At 42.6% G+C, this 22,350-nt stretch overlaps 2 protein-coding genes across 3 annotated transcripts in view; one reads left to right on the top strand and one right to left on the bottom strand.

Moving 5' to 3' along the window:
* The window catches only part of pvalb6 (parvalbumin 6), a 34,785-nt gene extending 30,737 nt beyond the window's left edge, over positions 1-4,048 (bottom strand). The window contains exon 1 of the mRNA XM_034539124.1: positions 3,968-4,048. The gene's annotated coding sequence lies outside the window, so the exon portion shown is untranslated. The remainder of the gene's footprint in view (positions 1-3,967) is intronic.
* A 4,876-nt stretch (positions 4,049-8,924) lies between these two features.
* csf2rb (colony stimulating factor 2 receptor subunit beta) lies at positions 8,925-20,722 on the top strand. Of its 2 annotated transcripts, none has more exons than XM_034540130.1 (16): positions 8,925-9,119; positions 10,287-10,445; positions 12,558-12,662; positions 13,430-13,547; positions 13,641-13,822; positions 14,452-14,636; positions 15,020-15,164; positions 15,469-15,592; positions 15,704-15,858; positions 16,236-16,366; positions 16,456-16,630; positions 16,853-16,949; positions 17,173-17,239; positions 17,335-17,414; positions 17,539-17,674; positions 18,334-20,722. In XM_034540130.1, exons 2-16 carry the CDS (start codon positions 10,292-10,294, stop codon positions 18,520-18,522), a joined length of 2,043 nt encoding a protein of 680 aa, XP_034396021.1. In that variant the 5' UTR covers positions 8,925-9,119; positions 10,287-10,291; the 3' UTR covers positions 18,523-20,722. The 2 variants fall into 2 exon arrangements, with proteins under 2 accessions (XP_034396021.1, XP_034396019.1); XM_034540128.1 differs by having other exon boundaries at positions 10,252-10,445.
* The last annotated feature ends 1,628 nt before the right edge of the window (positions 20,723-22,350 follow it).

Below are 22,350 nucleotides of genomic sequence, written 5' to 3'. Positions count from 1 at the left end.
CGAAAAACTTCCTCATTCTCTTTTATCAAAATCAGTGTTTTAATTAATGCCTTTTAACAAGGGCCCTGAACACCGGGGTTAATTGTGCTTTTCATGACAATAACAGCCCAAATGCAAATTGTCTCTTGGCGAGCTTTGTGCCGTGGCTGGAAACAGTGTTTTAATTATCCAGAAAACCTCTTAAGGTGGTGGACAGGCTGTAGTGGCCATATGCTCAGCACTTATGGCTGTGTATGAGCTCACAGGTGGCGGAGGATGGGTAGAAAAAAGAAGGAAAAAAACACAACTGATTTAAACAACGGGTAAATGAGGAAACGTATGGAATGAAGGAAGGAGAGAAAAAGAAGAAATAAAAGTCAAGATTAAAAACAAGATCAAAAGAAACAGAGACCTTTATTCATTTATCAGGATGCATCTTTCCATGGATGTTTTCCTACATGAGAACCGTGCGGCCCACTGACTGCTCACAGTTAACCGCCCTCTCTCACCTATGATAACAAGCCCACACAAGCAACCATCCCTCCATCTTTCCCAGTGAAATGGCATTTCCCTCTCCAGTCCGCCCACTGCTGGTCTTCTATACTCACTCACAACAGCAGAGTAGAGAAAATAGACAACCAGAGGGCAATTGGCAATGCAGGACAAATGATAGGCTCCTAGACAATTTGCATGAATACTCACACACTCACACACACACACACACACACACACACACACACACACACACGCCTACACACCATCCCCACAACTGTTAGTAGTGTCATTTTTTTTTCATTGTGCGTGGTTGCAGGTCTGCACAATGCGTGCCGAGGTAGTAACAGATAAGGAATCCATTTCTATGGGCAGTTTTGAAAATACATGGTGCCGTTTGCGTGCGTTTCTGCTCCTTTGTGCAACGTCGGTCTGTCGGCAACGTCGGTCTGTCGGCTTTGGTCAAGACTGAAATGTCTCACAACAACTGGATGGATCACCATGACAGTTACAGAGGTTCATTTATTTTTTTGTTTAGCTTCTTCTTTTTTTTCTTTAATGAACAAATGGATTTCCAATAAAACGTGTAAAACTCACGGCATTCCCCATCGGTCTCAGCTGTGCTTTGCCTTTGGGGCCGATTAACAAACGCTAGTTAACATGCGAATGTGAACGTGATACTCTATCTACCTTTTGGAGGTTGGAATGTAGCTCAAAGCAACGCGCTGCAACGCTGCAGGCTCTTAGTCCTGTTTGACCGCGCCCGAAAACCAAACCGATCGAGATTACTACATTTGAAATGACCACGCCTAATACTATTTGAAATGATTTCACACTTTCCGATTGATTTTTAATGTGCGGTAACATCTGGACAGATGACTGCATGCCCCATTAATGATAATCATTAAGTGTAAGGACTTTTAAAACAAACCATTGAAGCAAGCCATCTTTGGATGATTCACCTCATTATCGACTCAATCATGATCCATAATGATACATTATGCAGGAGCACAGACAAAAGGACAGTTTATCACACTACACAGTAGTGGAAACATGACTGTGTGAATTCAGCTCAGCAGATGTGCGGACAACAATGTTGTCCCTGAACAGAGAACATGGAGACACGACATGCATGGACACTGTGTTAGTGTGAAGACGTTTTTCATCTCAATTCCCATCAGAGCCTCCTCAAACCAGCATTACACAGCACTTAGAGTAGTCGTAGTTCCTCAGAGCGCTGAATAGGACCCCCTTTAATGCCTTTAATGCCTTTCCCAGTCAAACGATCACAATTGAAACGATCACCATTGAAACCTGTTGGAAAGTTCTCCTGTACTGGTTCTCCATGCTTCCTTAAACCCACCAGCATCAGTATTGCCCAGCTCCACAGCTCCACACACACACACACACACACACCTTTCTTTCTTTCTTTCTCTCATTGTCCTTCTCACACACACTCATTCACACTTCCACCTGTCTGTCCCTATTCTTGTCTTCCTCACGCAACTGATACACATACAAAACCATTCTCTCTCTCTCTCTCTCTCTCTCTCTCTCTCTCTCTCTCTCTCTCTCTCTCTCTCTCTCTCTCTCACTCAGACACACACACCTCCCCCAGGAGTATTATATCACACCTGGGTATTTCACACTCCACAGAGCTCCACGCTGGCTAAATCACTGATGTCCCATGAAATCAGGAGAGGATATGCCGCCATGCATCACGCCTGACTTTTATTTAACATGGAGAAGTGGTGATAACGTTTAAGGCGACGTATAATGCGTGGCTTTGAGAGAGAGAGAGAGAGAGAAACAGGCAGAAGTGAATTTGCAGAGAGATGGGTGGATGGTTAAAGTATAGCCTGTATCTCATCTCCTGCTTGTGGGAATTTAGGAGAATAATGGCTACTTAATTGTATTCTCTCCTTTGTAGTGAGGCGGATGAAAAAAGATACTTGCTTTACTTCTTAGCCCTGAACTCTGTTTCACCCTTATCTCTTGAGTGGTTCAAATCCTATCCGTCCAATTCCTCATCTATGAAACGTACTTACGGTGTACCTCAAGGATCGGTTCTGGACCCCATTAATTTTTCTATTTAGCTTCTTCCCCGAGGTATATATAAATTCAAGTTATTTATCCCATCTAGAGCATTGGTGTGAATGACTTCCTCTAGCGTCAACAGCAGGTCAAGTGTTCGCCTTTCTCTGGGAGATATCTCTACATCTACTTCCTAAACTTCTGGTCAAATAGCTTATTTTCCCCATCTCTCTTCCTGTCTATCTGTCTCTATTCTGTGACCTGAGAAAGGCATCTCTCCTCCTCCCTGTCTCCCCTCCGTCTCTCTCTCTCTCTCTCTCTCTCTTTTCCATCACCTCCTATAGCGCAGCAACAGCTCCTCCACCCCCTCCCCAAACAAATGTCCCTTTCTAATTGGCCTGCATCGCCAAGGCAGGAGAGCATTTTTTGTTTGGCCAGCTGTTAATCTGAGAGGGTTGCCGGTGGCAGTGAGATTGTGGCGGGGAGAGGGAGGGGGAGGGGGAGTGGGACGACAATCTGGAGCAGCACTGAGAATGACGCAATGAGGGAGAAAGACGAAGTTTGATGTCTGTGGGGTAAGAAAATTAAAATACCCACTCGCGCCAAAGTCTGTTCACACATATGTCCTTGCGGCGCTGTGGTGTTGTGCCAATGTTGTTTCAATAAACATCCCTCACCTTGTCCACATTCCTGTATAGTATGGGCTGTGTGACGGTAATGTGCGGTTTCATTCAAGCATCTGCTCGGACGCCTCAGCATCACCCGCATAGGAATGTAATGGGTATTCATCCCTCTCCTCCCCTTCACACACACACACACACACACACACACACACACACACACACAGAAACACACGCACACACACACCGTTCGGGGAACCAATCACCATCTCCGGTTCTCAGGTCCCGTTTGTGAATGGGATTGTTACGGGAGAGGAGGAGGCAGCGTTTGTAGGCATGCAGCTGCTTCACCGGGTAACATCAGCATCCCATTCTCGTTTGTGAATTATTTCTCCCACTCTCTTCTGGCTACTCTATAATTAATTTTTTTAATGTTTTGGAAGGGTTTTTGTTTTTTTCCTCACAGCGCGATTTCCATTTTTGCCTTTCTCTCCATCTTTATGAACTCTATTCTTTTGTCTTTTTTTTGATGCAGCAGACTGCCTCTCTTTTTCCTTGCTTTTCTTTTATCTCTCCTCTGACACACCATTACCGACATCATCATCATCATCATCATCATCATCATCATCATCATCATTGTCTTTTTTCCACAGTCCACTGTTCTGCCATATACTGCAGAACAGTTGGCTTTCTCCACTACCTTTTGTATTCTTTTCCAGTCACTCCACCTGCCTCCTAAAGCAGCAGCTGATGCATGTAAGGTTAATGACCACGAACACACACACACACACACACACACACACACACACACACACTCATAGAGACATACTGTGGACACTTACCTCCAGTGACAGGGTCTTCGTCCCGAGTGCTTCTGAATCCTCAGTAGTTGAAGGAAGAGCGACGAGCCTGCGAGCTTCTGGCGGCTGGAGAGAAGTGGAGGACAGAAAGAGACAGAAGGAGAGATAAAAGACAAGAGAAAGCGAGAGAGAGAGAGAGAGAGAGAGAGAAAGTGGACGAGCAGGCTGTGGGATCCAAGAGGAAGAGGAGGAGGGTGCTCCGGCTGGCTGGAGGTGAGATGAAGGGGAGAAAGAGCGAGGGAGGGAGAGATAAAGGAAGAGGGAGGGAGTGAGCGAGGGTGCGCTGGATTGGGATAGGAGGGGATTGTGTGATGTTTGAGGAGGAGGAGGAGGAGGAGGAGGAGGAGGGATGCAGGGAATGGAGGGAGAGGAAAGTTAGAGAGAGGGGGGAGAAAGGAATGGTAAGGATGCAGAGATAGAAAGAAAGAGGGGGACCACTGGTTAGAGGAGAGAGAAAGAGAGAAGGGGAAGAAGCGGAAACAGTCAAAAGAAAAAAGGCAAAAATGTAGACGGCATAGACACACATTTATATATGTTCACGAAAAAAAAAACAGGCTTTGATTTGAACTCTTAACTCCAACACAACGGTAATCTCTCACAGCCACCGAAAAACACAAGTACAACTCGTCACATGACCTCCGGTTGCCGGAGACAATCAACTTCAGACTGAAGAAAATGTCCTTCCATCCATTAAATCACACTTTAATCCAATCCTGTGTTTGCAGTGTTGCAGTACGGATACTGCAATTAACTTTGGAGCAATAACTTCTCGGAGCCGGCAGACGAAAGGCTGGGAGGGGAGGGGGGGAGGGGGGGGGAGAAGGAGGAGGAAGAGCTTTTTGTGAGAGCTGATGACAAAAATGAACATTGCGGAGCATGGCAGTCTAGGAAAGGGATGGAGTGATAATGACGGAGGGCATTATGAAGAGTAGAGGAAGAGGAGCGGATTGGCCTCTGGCTAAATGAACTCAGGGGTGAAAGGACGCCGAAGGAGAGAGAAGGAGAGGAAAGAAAGAAGGAGGCTGAATGGAGGATGATGATATTGTGAAAATCCACTGATCTGTCTTGTGCCTTTCAGAGAGCTTCTAGGGGGGGGTTGATGTGAATGGTAACATACAGTGTCAGTGACCGCATGCGACCTAGAAACACAACAACAACAGACCCCTGGGCCCAGACGCCCCCCCCCTCCTCCCACATATGAAGCAGGACTCCCAGACTCAAAGCCATGCAAAACCACCGCTGCATCGTTTGTACTCATTGTTCTCCTTTTTGCATCTATCTGTCTCTGGTATTTTGTGTTTGTATAAAGTGTTCTTGTGAGTGTTTTTTTGTTGTCTCTTTGTAGTCATTTGCATCTCGTTGGAGTGTGAAGGCATTGTCCTCGTCCTCGTTGGTTCTTTTGCAGTCATGTTGCATTTCTTTTGGGGTCATCGTGCATTTTTTGCTGTCTTAAGTCGTTAAAAGTCACTTCAGAGGCTTTGCCTGCCAAATGCCCAATAGGCCCGGTCAGTAATGCATCCATGATTACAGTGTGGCAAAATAAATCCAGTGGGGTGTTGAACTGTGTGCAAGCTTGAGTGTTTTCTCTGTGTGCGTATGTGACTGTTTTGCAGATGAATGGATCAATCGCTGGACGGCGGAATAGCTTCGGGACATGGTTTTGTAAAAAAGGTACTGATTTACGGGTCAAGTCATATCAGCGTAGTGGGACCCGAGGGCCATAAAGGGACCCGTGATAGTGCAGGTGTGATGCGTTTGAAAATCTCTTCTTCTCTCTCCCGTGTCAGAGGTCCGTGTCACAGCGACAGTTCTCCAGAGCCTGTGAGGCGAGGATTCATTTTTGCTCAAGGTGAGGCGTTATTTGCTCAAGGACACTTCAGAGCTTCATCCTGGAACGTCTCCCATTCGAAAAATAGCTTTACTCAGCGGTTTTAACACATTACTGCCAGTGGCAGACCATTTCCACGAAAAGCCTGCAAAAGCAACCACACAATGCTTCAAGAAAAAAAAGGATGACCCGGGGTTGCCTGGAATGTGTGGTTTTCCACACATTAATGTGCTGCAACCCCGCCCCCCCTCCCCCTCCAGATTGTGTGTGGTGCAAACAAAGCCCATTTTTCCTCTTCTTTACTCTAATTTGTGTTTGTAAAAAATGGACAGCAAGAGATTCAGGCCAGCTATGAGGGATTTTCTCTTATAAATTGTTTGTTTTTTTAAATAAAAAAATATAAAATTCACAAACTCATGCATTTCAACCTGGCTTTTTGAGAAACACTTAAGCATAGTATTGCACAGAGCGTGAGACTATTGAAGCAGAAAGGGTTTAAATAGTAAGCCGGTGGCAACCTCCGGTTCTGAACAGTGAAGCCAATAAGTCGCTTAAACTGGCATTCTGACGTATGGCCAGCAGGGGGCGACTCCTCTGGTTACAAAAAGAAGTCAGAATCTAAAGAAGTCTATGAGAAAATGACTCTAATTCTCACTTGATTTATTCCCTCCTTAAACATTGTAAACATGAGTTCATGCTCTCATTCATTTAGTACATAATGGTCCAATTTATTGTAAAATAGACCATAAAGCAGGCCTTTGGGCGTGGCTATCTTGTGATTGACAGGTTGATACCACGGCGTTGTCCGGTCTGGGAGTCGTCTGTGTTTTCGTCTTACAACATTAACCTTTTTCACACAGTCAAGTTTCATCTGCAGAAGTTTCTAGTCTTGCCTTCATTTGTTCTCACGTGGTGTGTGTGTGTGTGTGTGTGTGTGTGTGTGTGTGTGTGTGTGTGTGTGTGTGTGTGTGTGTGTGTGTGTGTGTGTGTGTGTGTGTGTGTCCTGTGACAGAAAGAGAATGAACATAATTAACAAGACCGGAGGAAGAGAGCAAGTCTCCTCAAGCTGTTTATCAGGCCAGAGCACTCTCCTCAGATTAAACTACAACTACTTTATAATTACCATAATGTATTCTTATTGGGCAAGTATGGCTTCCTTAATAAGGAGTCCAATAATTGACTCTCTCCCTTCTCTCTCCTGCTCCAGTCCTCTTCTCTCCCTCTGAAACACTCACTATTGATCTCATTAATTCACATTACATTCTCATTAGCCTCAAAGAGTATTTTACAGCAGCAGGATGATGGTGAAAGCAGCACTATTACTCAACAATAGCAGACGGGTCTAATCATTGGGGTCATGCCGTGTATGAATGCCATTATCGCAGATTTAGATTAATTAAAATGGTATTGTTCTTTTTCATGATTTTTTTCTCCCATTTCACCTGCGAAATATTCTGCCAAAACAAAAGTTTTCAGATGCAGAATATCGTTCTTTATGATTTGCCTGTGTGGATATCAAACTGCTGCCTGTTTTTAATTGCAATGCTTGTTTGTGCGGTGCGAGTTGTGCGTCTTCATGAATGAGATTCCTCTCTCGGAGGTGAAAGCGGAATTCCACCCTAAAACTAACTGTCGCATGGATGACCAAAAGAACGAAGACATCTGTGTGAATGTCGGCCTAATTGAGACCATCAACTCAGGCTCTGCAGTGTTGAAGCTGCACAAGAGCGAGATTCATAACGGCGCATCTTTCTCATCAGTATCACAAAGCAGCCGAGGAGCACCGCGTCCCACGAAAAGTAACTGTAATTTAAAAGCAGGGCGCAATCTGTCACCTCATCCGTATTATTCCTTTAGTAAAAAAATAAATAAAACTTGCATGGATATACGTGACAAGCACGGTTTAGTTTGCTTCATGAGTATGTCGGAGCACAACAACAATCGAAGTTCACAATGGAGTTCAAACTATATAAACAAAAATAGTGTGTTTTCTGTGTGGAATCAGACTGTGGCTGTTGACTTTTCATTTGGAGATGATGGACTCTGGGACGGATGTTGTTTACCACTCTCAGAAACAGAGATAAAGTCATTTAAAGCCCATTTGAACCCCGAGACGTGGCAGCATCATTATGACCCAAACCTGCTGGATGTTGGGTTTTTTTGGGACAAATTCATTCCAGTTTGTAGGAATTAAAGGCTTTGTTCCCTCCAGAATAAGAACAAAGACTGAAATAAAGCACGTCGTTGTGTTCATTCGTTGCCACCGGCCACCTTCTACAGCCCAAAGCACAGAGTGTGATCACTAGGTGGCACGGTTGAGGTTAGTTTAGAGGTCAGAGAAGAGTTGACAGGAAGATAACGGCTTGCATGTCCTGGAGGAAATAGAAGAGTGACAGGTGCCCCATAAGAGCTGCAACGTGACCTGTAACTGACGTTACAGCTCTACACCACTATTGGCTTCACTTTTATGGACTTCTTCAGCTCATGTTCTATTTATTTTGGGCAGCGCAAAGAACATTTATTGAGTTTTTTCTTTCTGCAGAATACCACTCCGATACGTTTCCATCGTTTTGACCACATGACACATTTTTGAACAAATAAACCTCAAGGATAGCTGATATGTACAGATCAGCAAGTTGATTGGCGAGTTCCTCGTGGTTTCCGGGAACCAGAGGATTTTTTTTAAAGAGAGAGAAATAAGCTATTCTAGTCTCCCCAACTTGTCTGGAGCCAAGCCAAACCCACTCTGAAGTATGAACACTGCTCTGGAGCAACAGGTTTGAGATGAAAAAGAATGTCCACCTATGCGTGTTGAGAGAAATAGAGCATAGTTCATTATTTGGAGGCCCCCTTGTGCACACGCCATCTAATAATATGTTTTGCATGTTGGGATTTAATGAATAGTCAATGAGGGGATTGCAACACCACCGTGCAGCTAACGCATTAGTTTTAAAAAGAAAAATTAAAAGCAAATGTGAATCGCTTGAGTCACATGGCAGCAGCTGAAATGAGGAATTGGTCGTTCAAGATGTTTGTTAGCAGGAAGTCAGAGAGAGAGAGAGAGAGAGAGAGAGATTTGAATGACAAGTAGTGCGGATATTGAAGTTGACTTGACATGAACTGGCTATTCGATCAGAAAGTATAAATAGTAAACTCACTGGGGTTTCTTTTCTATTATGAAATGGCAGTTTAGGAAGCTTTTTAATTCTTAACTGGTAGAAACCGATGAAAAAAAGAGAACTTTTCTAATTGAATTTGTTCTATTGGTTTAAAGAGGTGATAAATGTGCGTATTGGGAGTGTGATGGTGAGTAAACGTCTGATTTGGTGGTTGTGTGGTTGACGGGTTAAGAGCACTTATTGAAAAACTTTATGGTTAGCATACAGTACATACAACATGTCTCATTCACTATTTGAATTCTAGCTCGTACTTTCTACAACAACAGCATTTAACTCCTGCTGTGATTTTACATATATGTGATTGAATGTGTTAAGGAATAAATCAATTGGACGGATAGACAAACTTTTTGGTAGACATTTTTTCACCAGGCAGGAGTATTTTCTTCTCCTCCAGCTGCTCGAGGTGAAGCTAACTCACTACTTCATATCCCGTTTATTATTATAACTCCTATTTTAGAAGCTGATCATATGTTCTGTTTGTAAAATCTGCTAAATAATAACTAAATGGAGTAAACAAGTGCAGTATTTTCCACTGCAATGCACTAGAATAGGTCCACAGTATACCATAACAAATACATCTCATAATTATACTTAAGTGCAGTTCTACAGACCACAGTTACATATGTGCTTATACTTACCAAATATGCTCAATTCATTGAGAGCAAAAAATTGCTTGAATATATATTTATCTTTCTTGTAGATCATTAACGGATGTTTTATCTTGTAAACTTCAATTATTTTATTCTCTTCTCAATATAATCTAATCATCTAATGAATCTCTAATATCTGAATTGAGGCACATTTGACGAGCACCGAGTTGTGAAACCGTGGGCTGGTTCACTTCACCCACCTTTGACCTTTGACCTTTGTGTGGCATTTAAAGTCACTGGTAGGAAAATGGAAAGTAGCTGTTTGAGTAAGACAGTAGATATACACAATAATATAACTAAATCAAATTACAAGTTGTCAAAATGTAAACAAATACCCCGAGCGTGACAGCTGCTAAAGTGTGGCCTGATCTTCCAGCGTGCGGTCGAGTCACCGCTGATACCCGCTTTCAGATGGCAAACCTTCAGCGGCTGTTTTCATGAAACCAAAATCCTTTGTGGCACCAGAAAGCAAAATGGGTTTTCTTCGTTGCATTTCAACAGGAAATGTCGAAGTAATGTAGGAAAATGTGCACGTTGGCGGCCCGAGTCCGTTCAAACATACTGTAGCGAACCATGAAAATGAATTATTACAACTCTGCATTTATTTAGTGCGCGTCCAGTAACAAAAAGGAGGTGCGTTAAAGGAAACATGATGTGCAGCGGACAGAAAGGGGAACCTGAACTCGTCAGAGAGGAGTTCTCGACAGTGTTGACGAGGAGCCGGCTGACAAGCAGGAAGCGGCGGTGGACGGACGAACGGACGGACGGACGAGGACAAATGTCGAGAGCCTTCATCATGAGAGGTATGAGACTGGAAGGTTACCTGGACATGCTGAAAGATGACCTCTAGGGAAGGTCGTTGTGCTTTGATCCACTGTTTCATTTCACAGTCTGAATGCTGTAAATATCACCTGTTGATTGGCAACATGGTTCTGCATTAGATATAACTGTGATATTTTAAAATGAAATATTGACATCATGTTAACAACATACAGAGCGCCTCTGAAATCATTTTCGGACACAATTATCGTTACAAACTCTCTCGTATTTGAAGTGTCATTCGTTTGCGACCACGAAAAGAAACTCACAATAAAGTTTTGACTGAACGCATTATTATTTGAGTTTTCTTTTTACATTTTTATGCAGATATCACAGTAATATTGCTATTGGGAATTCTCAGTGAAAATGGGACATTGTGTCCGTCCTGGTGTGTCAAAGAGTGTGTGTGTCGTGATATTCGTGTGTGTTCAGAAATAACGGTCCATCATGTCAAATCATCTGAAAGGAGGAAGTCAAAGGCAGCATTAGAAGTAATGTTAAAATGTGTTGAGTGACGATATGAAATCCTACACGTTGATTTCCTGTGACTCAGATATGACTTACTGGTGGAATTACAGTGAATTTTCATAATCAAACACTAATGTTGTACCACAGGAAGACACATAAGGTATTTAGAGTGTAAAAGCAAATAATCCGTTTACAGTTACATCACTTTGATATCAACATGTTGTCTCCTTCATATCTTCTCAAATGCTTTATGCGTGCGGTAATTTGTCTGCATACGCAGGTTTTCCATGTATCTGCTTGTTTTGGGGTTGCCTGTGATCTCAGCAGGCTGGTTGTGCACATGTCAGACCTGCTGCCCCACATTATGCATTATGGTTTTAAAGTCAGCCTTGGTTTCCCACCTTCTCCTGAAGGGGCTCCCCCCCCCCAAACCTGCTCCTGTACACAAGTCTGTTACGCCTGAGCAACCATAAACCTTAGGTTTTGAAATCTTGTTTTAGGTTATTGTTCTTTAATTTCTATATGTTTCGCTTCATTTGATGATATTAGATCTTCTTTTCTTTTTTTAAAAAGGTTTTAAATACACAAAGGTTTTGCACAAGTTTAATTTAAATATTTCTTATTCTTTGTGTGCCTGCGATCTACAATCAAATATATTTTGTGTATATATATATACATACATATACACACACAGTATATATTAAAAAAAATCATTGCAAGATAATGTCTTTTTTATTAGGAATATATAGAATTACAAAATATTGCTGACAAATAAATACGGAATTAAACCTGTCACTGTCTGAAAAGTAATATTCAGTTTCTGATATCAAAAACTAACATTCAGATATGTGAAAATTGTAGTATTTGTTTTGAAAAAAAAGTGATAATTATAAAAGTATTATGATTATCAGAGGCCGTTATAGAATCTCTTTTGTGAGTGCAGGATGGCCTTTAAATTAAGAAACTACAGCTGTGTATATGTTTTTTGGGTGCAGATAATCCAATTTTAAAGCAAATATGAATTGAATAAGACATTTATAACTAAATGGAAACAGAACTAGCATCATGCTGGTGAATAATTTGAATCTTTGGAAATATAATTTAAAAAAGAATATAATGGACACAATATTGGATTATAAAATGATGCAGTCCACAAACTTTGGGCAAAGCTAAGAGAATGTTCTCCACAGTGTGCCAGGCTGTGTCTATATATATATATATATATATATATATATATATATATTATATGTATATTAAAGCAGTGTGGTAAAAACACTCAACTGTGTCACCAGTAATTGATTCTATATGTATTGATGCGTTTGGACCTCATGACTGCATGTGGTTTTGGTCCATCCCATGTGAGGGCGAGAGATAAGAGGCAGGCGGATGTGTGGCAGCAACCCACAACAAGCAGACTCAAAGAAGAAGTGAGTGCTGCTCGTGTGGTCATGACTCATTTCTTCATTATTCTAGTAAATGCACTAATTCTCTCACCCCCTCTCCCTCACTTTATCTGCATGCGCCTGACTTCTCATCTCATTTACAGACTTCTGGATGATGTGAAAACACGTTTCCAGAGACAAAGTCAAAATAAAACCAAGGGGCTCCCCCGCTCTGTCTGTCCACAGGAATGATGTCTCTTTTCTGGGTTGTGCTTTGGTCACTGCTCCCTCCTCTGGCTCTCTCCTGTGGTCCAGACTACTGCATGCTCCACGACCGCGGCTTAAAGGAAAGTGAGTCACGCAGTATTCACCATCAGGATGGTTTAGGAATCAAAATCAAACTAATTCCAGATTCTGATTTGGATCATTGTTCCATCTTGGGATGTTTTTTTGTTCCATACATCATACAATCACAAGGGGCGGTTACAATCTGTGATTATGTACATTTACTCTATGCTTGAATACTTGTTACTAGTTTCAATGTATATCCTAAATGTAAAAAAAAATAATTGGAACTTCTTCTTCACCATATCTCAGAGATGTTGTTCATTTGCATATTTTGTCAATCATAATAGCATGTTATCAGCCTCTTAAAGGTGATCAATTGTTGCGTGAATCGTGTGTTGTTGTAATTTTTCAACCTATTTTAAATTCCGAATGAACTTGTTTCAAGAACGTTCTAAAGTCAACGTGTTCATTGTTCTGGCGCAGCAGTTTACTCTCATCTTTAATGTGTTACGATACAGACACTCTTTTCTAGAACATTATTAACTGCAAGAAAACGGTTATTAGGACAGAAATACCTTTTAAAGACTTAATTGCCCAAAACTAAAGTAGTTAACTGCACCAAAGAAAGCTGTTCACACAGTACGACACATTAATCCAATAAGATATGTATAAATACTTTTAGAATACCTCTATATATTACTTATTTTTATTCTAACGGCGTTGATTTATACACCTAAAGAATCTCAATGCTTTTTTGGTACAATATCTATATACACTAAACAAAAGCCACTCAAACTGTCCTAAAAGCACTTGTCTCCTCCTCACACCAGCGTCTCCATTGCTGAAATCCTTACGCTGCCACAATGACTACAAGTCATACGTCCACTGCAGGTGGAAGGAACACGGAAACCAAACACTGCAGCTGTGGTTCAAGACAGAAACCCACAGGTGAGAACAACAACAACAACAACAAGTGTTGAGGATTTGGGATCATGGGGTATATGTCCTCCGTCCAACCGCTCTGCGTCCGTGTCCTTGCAGGGAGCAGTGTGCGCCTCACCGTGCTGAAGTGCAGCATGCAAGTGTGCACAGGACGGCCCAGTGTAGATATGAAACTGATACATTTTCCATTGGCATCGAACACACGGTCTACTTCCTCCAGAACAAAACGCTGACCCTCTGCTCGTCTGTCCCACACAAGCTCCTGGACCTTTCTGTGCACCGTGAGTTCACCGGTCTGTGGGAGGATAACAAGAGAAAGAGTTATAATATAAAATTCACAAACTCATGCATTTCGACCTGGCTATTTGAGAAACACTTAAGCATAGTATTGCACAGAGCGTGAGACTATTGAAGCAGAAAGGGTTTAAATAGTAAGCCGGAACCTCCGGTTCTGAACAGTGAAGCCAATAAGTCGCTTAAACTGGCATTCTGACAAATGGCCAGCAGGGGGCGACTCCTCTGGTTACAAAAATAAGTCAGAATCTAAAGAAGTCTATGAGAAAATGACTCTAATTCTCACTTGATTTATTCCCTTTATTGTAAAATAGACCATAAAGCAGGGTATGCCTTTGGGCGTGGCTATCTTGTGATTGACAGGTTGATACCACGGCGTTGTCCGGTCTGGGAGTCGTCTGTGTTTTCGTCTTACAACATTAACCTTTTTCACACAGTCAAGTTTCACCTGCAGAAGTTTCTAGTCTTGCCTTCATTCGTTCTCAAGTGGTGTGTGTGTGTGTGTGTGTGTGTGTGTGTGTGTGTGTGTGTGTGTGTGTGTGTGTGTGTGTGTGTGTGTGTGTGTGTGTGTGTGTGTGTGTGTGTGTGTGTGTGTGTGTGTGTGTGTGTGTTACAGTGAGAGCGAGCCCACCGGTGAATCTATCCACACATGGAGCAGGTGATGGAGGCAGACAGCTCACTTGGTCCAGCCCCTACCCCTCCTCTTCCTCCTCCTCCTCCTCCTCCTCCTCTTCCTCCTCCCTGAACAAACACATCACCTATCAGCTCAGCTACAGAACCGACAGACAGGACAACTGGACGGTGAGCTCACGTCTTACTCGACAACAATCTGCTGCCAGCCCACAATACTGTCGTGACGAACGTTTTTAAAACACATAATTAAGAAAAGAAGAAAATAAACGCTTACGTTTCCATGTCCTTTATACTAACGAGTACGGTTTTGAAGTGTTGAATTGAAAGAATGTATTGTTTAAACTCATTGATAAAGGCAATACAGCATGGTTCTCTTCTTACCTGTGAATGTACATGAATGTAAATATAGTTTGGCCCTTATAATAATAATAATAATAATAATAATAATAATAATAATAATAATAATAATAGTGTACACATTGGTGTTGCAGGAAAATCTTCACAATGTCAAAATAAATGCAAAAACTCACGTGTCTCTTCCTTCTCCACAGACTGAGGAGGTCACAAACACCAGTGTGAAAATAGAGAAGCGGCTGTTGCTCCCGGGTCGCAGGTATGAGGCGAGGGTGAGGGCCCGGGCCAGCGTGGGTCACTGGAGCGACTGGGGTCCTGTGGTGACCTGGCGCACTAAAGAAGGTGAGTCAAAGAAGGCATTAAAAACCTAAAGCAACCCCTTAACCCAACTGTGGATACGGCCATAGCCGCCTTCTCTGCTGGTGTACACATTAGCTTCAGCTCTGACATTTCTGAGTGAAACCAGTTGGCTGGGTGATTTAATGGACTGCATCATTTCACGAGTCTTTTCCTCTGATGCGGACCCTGCTCCTTATCTCCTTTCCTCACATTTTGAATCTTTTCCCTCTGTCCATTTTTCATGGGAGTACTGGGATGCTTCGCAGCTGTTGTTATTATCTCTCTCTCGCTCTGACTCTGGCTCTAGATACTGGGCAGTCTCCCAGTTTGCATTGTGTGCTGGTTGGAGAGAAGAAGGTGATGTGCAGCTGGGAGGTGAGCAGAGAGCTGGACCACTTCATCACTTACCAGCTGGCATATCGACACAACCAGTAAGTGGACAATACCGCAGAGGTTGAGGCTGAAAAAAAAAAAAAACGTCCCCATTATCATCGATTCACTGCTCTCCTTTTACCCCCCCCCCCCCCCCCCCCGGCCTTCAGGTCTCAGAGAAACTGTGTGGACTCAACAGTCACCTTTGACCTCGACAGGACTGTGCTGAGGTACAGCTGCTCAATGACTGTCTCAGACCCTGCATGCCTGCTCGTGGAGCTCCTCCCAGCACACGCAGTCAAGAGATTCAAGGTCGACAAACACAGTGAGTGGACACGAGACAGAGGGCGAGAGAGGGGGAGAGGGTTCACATCACTTGGAACTGCATGGAGCTGTGCAGAGCAGCTGTGATGTGATTGAGTGACCCCACCTAGTGTTTGATTGGCACTACTGCATCCCCGTCTGCTCATTACCAGACAATAAGATATGATCGGATTGTTTCGGTTTTATTATGTCATAAAACAACTTGCACATCACACACACACACACTAAAAACTTGAATAGATTCAAAGATTCATGAGGTATGATGTTCCTCACATAGACAGGATTTCGATCTTAAAAAAGACAGAAAAAAAAGAAAAGAAAAGAAAAAAAGATATTTTCCATCCAGACTGTATGCTACATAAGCTTCTTGTTGCGCAGTTCGGCCCGGCCCACCGCAGCAGGTGAAGGTGACGCCGAAAGACACCAACTGGATGGTGGAATGGACTCAGAGCACGTCTTCAAAACTCGGATTGTATTATCAGGTGTGCTATTACAGGGCACAGGATCAGGTGAGCTTCACAAGTGTCTTCCTGTATTGTAATCCCTTCTCGCCAACGATGAACACCCATTTAATGGATTCTATGCATTTCTTTCCCAGGGATCGTCTGTCTTGGAGAACATCTCAATGGGCTCCATGTCGTGGACAATCCTGGGAGCCTCTCTGACCTCATCCCAGCACTACGAGGTCAAGGTCAGGTCGCTGGTTGCCCACAGCCACTATGAAGGAATCCCCTCCGACTGGACCGTTCCTGTGGAGTGGACCTCGCAAGAAGGTATTTTAATGTAGCAGCACAGGCACTACCAAAATATTCCAATATTCAAACCTAAAGAAACAGATTTCACCTATTTCCTGCGGGAATTACAATATATTATTACGTTTTATTTATATCCAGTTGATTCAAAAGTAAACATGGGATAAAAAAAAAAAACATAATACATATCATGAGTGATTATTATCAGTATCATCATTAATTCTGTTTTCTGTCCCCTGACAGCCATCTGGTCCCCAACCACGCTGATCTATTTCACCATCGGTGTGTTCGTGGCCGCTGCTTTCCTTATGCTCTACTACACCATTCCAGCTTGTCAAAGGTACTTTATGTGCTTCTGCATTCCCTTTGAACCGGAGAACACCTGAAACCATGAGAGTGCATGCGCATCCACACCAAAGTCCATTTAGAGGGGGCAAATCATGTTTATTTTAAGTATTTCAAAATTAAAGCATTAACGTAAAGCACACAGGCATTACTACATGCCAGTAAAGTTTCATAAATGGCTAAAACTTTTTTTTACATGGAATATTTTGAATGAACAGAAGGGCAATTCTGTGGGTGGACTCAGACCCATCTCCAGGCAAAAGCAAAATCCTGTCCGACATCAAGGTGATAAGTTGAATTGAAATTGAATTATCTACATTTATGGTGCGTAAAGGAATGTTGTAATGTATAAAACATGATGTATTTTTTGTGTGATCCAGTCTGCCTCCAACCAGACACTCATGCAGAGTGAGAGCATAACTATCTGCAAAGTGATGAGTTTGGCCAGCGCGTCGACATGGTAACACAGTTCACAGTTCTCTCGAGACAGTTCATAACAACAACAAAGGCTGCTATCATGGAATAAATACAGCTGTAATAATTCAGGAAAGGCATGAACAGGCACATTAATTTGTCTCTCTCAGCTCCTCAGACACTTTGCTGTGTCCAACCAAGAAGCGTCTGGAGGACAAGGGCTGCTGGAGGTGTAAGAACCTGCCCCCCCCTGCTGTGAAGGAGACATCCTCCTTCAGCTTCAGCGGTCCGTACATCTTATGTCAGGTTAGTTACTCACAGCTACCGTCTTCTGTCAGATGTCCAGGTGCTGAGAATTTATAAATTAACTATGCAATAACGGCAGAAATAACGTATTCCTAAAATTGAGTCAGAGTTTTTGAAGTATCTGCCTTTTATGAACACCAGCCTCGAAGGAATAGTTTGACAGTTTGATAGATAGATAGATAGATAGATAGATAGATAGATAGATAGATAGATAGATAGATAGATAGATAGATAGATAGATAGAGTAAACATGTAGAAATATTGTGGCTTTACGGTGGGTTGTGTCCTATTTATTGCACTTATTGGAAGTCCATGTTCCAGGACAAGAAGGAGTGGGTCACATAACCCTTATATAGCATGTCGTTTTTACACATTGCACAAATTAAAACAAGATTAATGCGGTTTAGTGGGGCTGTTACATTTGGACAGAGTCTCTCCCTGTTTCAAGTGTTTATGCTAAGCTAAGCTAAGCGGCTGCTGGATGTGGCATCAATCCTCTCATCTAACTCTCGGCAATAAAGTGAAAATGATAAGGAAATGTAGTGAGAACCAAAATCACCAATTGCACGTGTTTAAAAGGTCGTCAAAGAAATGTTATTCATCTGTAAACTTTGCTGCCATTAAGCGTCACACTGAACAGCATTGCTTCTATCCGACAGTCGTCAGAGGCAAAAAGGCGCGAGTCGGCGGATGTCGAGTATGAGGAGAACGAGCGGGAGCAAGAAACCCCATCGGACGACTCTCCGTCTCCTCCCCCGGGGACTTTCGCCCCCTGGCCTCAGGGGGGCCCCGCAGAGGCCTCGGGGTATTGCCACCTCCCCGCAGCTTTCACCAGGGCGGCACAGTAAACTCAAGGCCTATGGAGGCGTTCTCAGCAGCTATAATGAAGCAATGTGATTTATTGTTTCCACTTTATTTTAAGCGACATATGCTCACATGGGGATACAGGCATTCACTGAATTAGATGTTATACATAAGAGATGACCCATGTTGCTGGTCTTATCTGACCCAACATCAGGCTGGGTTTCTGAACAATGGAGGGCAGTAGTGAGCTGAGTGCACATATATCTCAGGGATGGACTTCAGTATGTCTTCAGGCTTTGAGTTTTTTTTTTTTGTAAACTTCCTCACACATTCCAGATCAGAATGAAATAACAGAAGCACCTTACACTCATATAATACAATACAACCGCCCCCCCCCCCCCTCTAAATAAATACCTTTGTGATGTTCAGACTGTTTCATTTGGTGGTCAAAAAGATTCGTCATCACCTCAGTCACTTCCTTCCTTGTATACTTTCCCAGACAATATAAATATATTACTCACAGAATGTATGGCCATGTCGAACACACAGGGATTCTGAAGAGCTGTGTTGAAATGTAGCCTCTTTTTTTTTATTTTTCACATTCTCTTTCACAGCTGAGGTGGGAGATGCAGAATTATGTCAGCTGTATTTCATGGGAAATGTGTGCACGTTTGCTGACAGCCATGTTTGGCTGCGGTCATGTATGCACGTTTGCACAGAGGTGTGTGAGTTAGAACCTTGTTGTCAATGTTGTAGCCCAAGTGTTGCTGAATATACAAATACAATATGTACATGCTGATGTGTTGCTATGTTGTGTGGCACCAGGAAGTTCACTGCATGCAAGTCTTTAGTTATCGACTGAGGCCTGCAGAGACATTAAATGTACATAGAATATGTTAAGTGTCAATACAGAAGACTTAACGTCATCTTCAGGTGTGTTACTTGCAGCACAGGCTTTATAATTGCTGATAAAAGAATTATCGGAGAGGAATAGTGGAAGTTTGCAATGTTTGCTGCACCGTTGTATTGTGCTAGTAAGTTAAACTTTATATTTTAAGAACGGCTTACACACACCTGCTCACCACAAACATAAACAAGGGTTTAAAGTGTTCAGGCTGGCAGGCAAACTGTGTTGGCCTCTTAGATGGCAGATTATTATTTTTATTAATAATATTAGGCAACAAGCTGAAACTAATGCCGATACTGATGGAACTGTCCTGCAATGAATCCTCCCACCATGAAGGTTGTACTTTTCAGTTTTAGTTGAAACTGTTTTAGAGAAGTGTTCAGCTGTATTGTGATCAGTGGTTTTTTAAACGTTGTCGTCCCCCTCTTTGAAGACAAATATCCATGCCTCAATTATAACAAAATGCTTCTTTGAAAAAGGAAACGTGCATGAAGGGGATTTTCACGAAAATAGTTCTAAATACTGCCCGAAGGCATTAGGTTATTGCTAAGCAAGTAGAAACTCTTGCATGATTAGCACTAAAAGATCTGCCCGGATGCAGGTGACTATAGCAGAAAGCAGTTATAAAGAAACAACCCTTCAATTCTAATTTTAAAAAAGGCCAAAAGACCAAAGTTCCTAGCTGAATCTGCTAAGTGGAAGTCATCATTAATTTGAAGAAGGACCAGAACACCCTGAGCTTTATTTCTCCACCTCTCTTAAACCCTCAAGAAAGGGTGTTGTCACACTCTGATTGGCCAAGAGCTGAAATGCACCAAGCTGCTCTCAATTGTTAATTAGGAGCCGGTAACAACGCTCTGTTCAACAGGTGATCTGAATAACCCTCCAATCAACTACAATGGGACTGGGCTGTAATGTTTTCAGGCATAAAAATACAGTTCTCTCCTCGTCTTCAATCACATTCCCTGTGAACCCAAGAGCGAGACCGCCATGACTGGATTTACCCACTAGTGTGTCAATATGTGAATAAGTGCAACATTTTAACCTTACACATGTATGTAGGCTACGGTGGCCATTAGGCCTCGTACACATGGATACGGGTGATTTTGTAAACAGCATTTTTTTTGTCCTTTTGTTCTAAAAAAAAAAAAATCTCCAAAACCAAAGATTCTGTTTTTCCCATGTCTGGTTTTGTAGTTTCTGAATAACTTCACCCGGGTCGGAGTTTACCAGTTTTGTGGATTACAGGCAAAAAAGCTAAATTTACAAAAATGCTGTGTATATGTGAATGATGCCTAAATTTGCAGCTGAGTTCTAGATTAAAAGCCTTTGCAGAACTGTGTATATGCCCTCTCTTTCTCTAACATGGACTCACATTGTAATGTAATGTATTGCTCTGTTTAACTGCACATCTGTCGAGCCTGACAGGGCTGTGCAGAGTATTCGGGGTCTGTCCATTTCTGGAAGCCAGTATGAGGTTGCAGTGGTGTTTCACATGTATATCATGTGCATAAGCGATGCACAAGTCTTTCTCGTCTCTGTAGAACACAATGCTGGAATTCCAGGCATGCTGATATCGACTTCCTGTGTTCTCAGCCAATTGCTAGGTACAACTTCCTGTCTGATGATGCTGAGGAGCAGTTTGACACACACCAACTGAGTCATGATGCCCGCGAAGCCGATCACCCGCTCCTCTGTTTGGCCTTGACCGTGGTTGTGGAAGGCGATTTTGATGTGTTTTTTTCCAACATTCCAGGCTTTTTTCAGATGCTCAGTCCCCCAAAAAACAGTCACATTCCTCACAGTCGCCATCAGTCCGCTATTGTTCCCTGGAAGAAGAGGGTGAGTGAACAAGTGAAGGATTCATATTGATCTGAATCAGTGAACAAAAAAGAAATGAAAAGACAACGGTGTGTGTTTATGGAAAGACCAGAGTGAGTGTGTATGTGTTGGATGACGGGGTCGTTGTGTGGCCATCTGTGTACAACATGTCCCCGTCCTTTGTCGTACATAAAAACAGGAAAATAAAAGCTGGAAGGTGTAGGGAGTGCGTAGCTCCGCACGGATGCTTGTGTAACCTCCTGTTCAAAGGCCTCCTGTTTCCTAACTACTGTACATCAGGGAATCCAGGTCATACCCAAACACAGACAGTTATGTCTTGAAAGGAAGTCTGTCAGGGCACTATACTGTTGTTGGTAAAAATACCTTTACCGTTTGTATTTTCTGCTCTAAAGGTCTGAAATCATAAACCAAAGCATTCTTAGAATCATATAAACTCACATGCTCTGTAACACAAGTATAAACTACCACCATTCACAGCGTGGAGGTTTAAAGGAATTGTAATTAATGACCTTTTCACTCTAAACTCGGCCTAAACAGCCCTTTTTTGATGGCGAAAAGAGGCAGGGGTTTATAGAAATAACAGTCATGCTTTCTCATTGATGTTTGAAAATGAGCAGTTTGACATTTAAAAAAATGAAGTGAGTCCACCGCCCTCCGATTAACAAGAAAGGCAAAAAGAAGAACAATAGAACCTAAACAGGCTTTTAGTTAAATAACAATTGAAGCTGCCCCTGTTCTGAATGGATGCACACCACATGTTTCAATGCCTGATTTCACACACACAAACTTGTTTCTACCACTTAAGAGGACCTTGTGTTCATTAATTCTCTCGAGACTTACTCTGACCTTAACCATACCCACTTCCCCCTTCAGCCAAACCCTTATCCTCACCGTAACCAAACTTTAAACCAACTCTTTGGGGGCAGACTGTGGGATGAGTCCCCACAATGTGGCTGTGGGACTTATGTTCCCACAACGTGAGTTAAACCACCAACTATGCTCCACCAATGAATCCCAACACAGATAACGTTATGCAACTGGCTTTGATAAGGAATAACTAATGATAATGGTTGGGTCATGGTTTGCAAGGTCCTGGTCTGGATGGGTCATTATATGGTTCCAA

This window comes from Cyclopterus lumpus, chromosome 8, assembly GCF_009769545.1.
Source record: "Cyclopterus lumpus isolate fCycLum1 chromosome 8, fCycLum1.pri, whole genome shotgun sequence".
Taxonomy (NCBI): Eukaryota; Metazoa; Chordata; class Actinopteri; order Perciformes; family Cyclopteridae; genus Cyclopterus; species Cyclopterus lumpus.
This window is presented reverse-complemented; position numbering and strand designations above follow the sequence as displayed.

What these genes read in the sequence shown, in the direction of transcription:
- csf2rb (XM_034540130.1), top strand. Translation starts at nt 10,292, where the DNA reads ATGATGTGCAGCGGACAGAAAGGGGAACCTGAACTCGTCAGAGAGGAG. An exon ending in CGACCGCGGCTTAAAGGAAA is followed by an intron (nt 12,663 to 13,429) that starts GTGAGTCACGCA and finishes TCCTCACACCAG; the next exon opens with CGTCTCCATTGCTGAAATCC. An exon ending in CTGGCATATCGACACAACCA is followed by an intron (nt 15,593 to 15,703) that starts GTAAGTGGACAA and finishes CCCGGCCTTCAG; the next exon opens with GTCTCAGAGAAACTGTGTGG.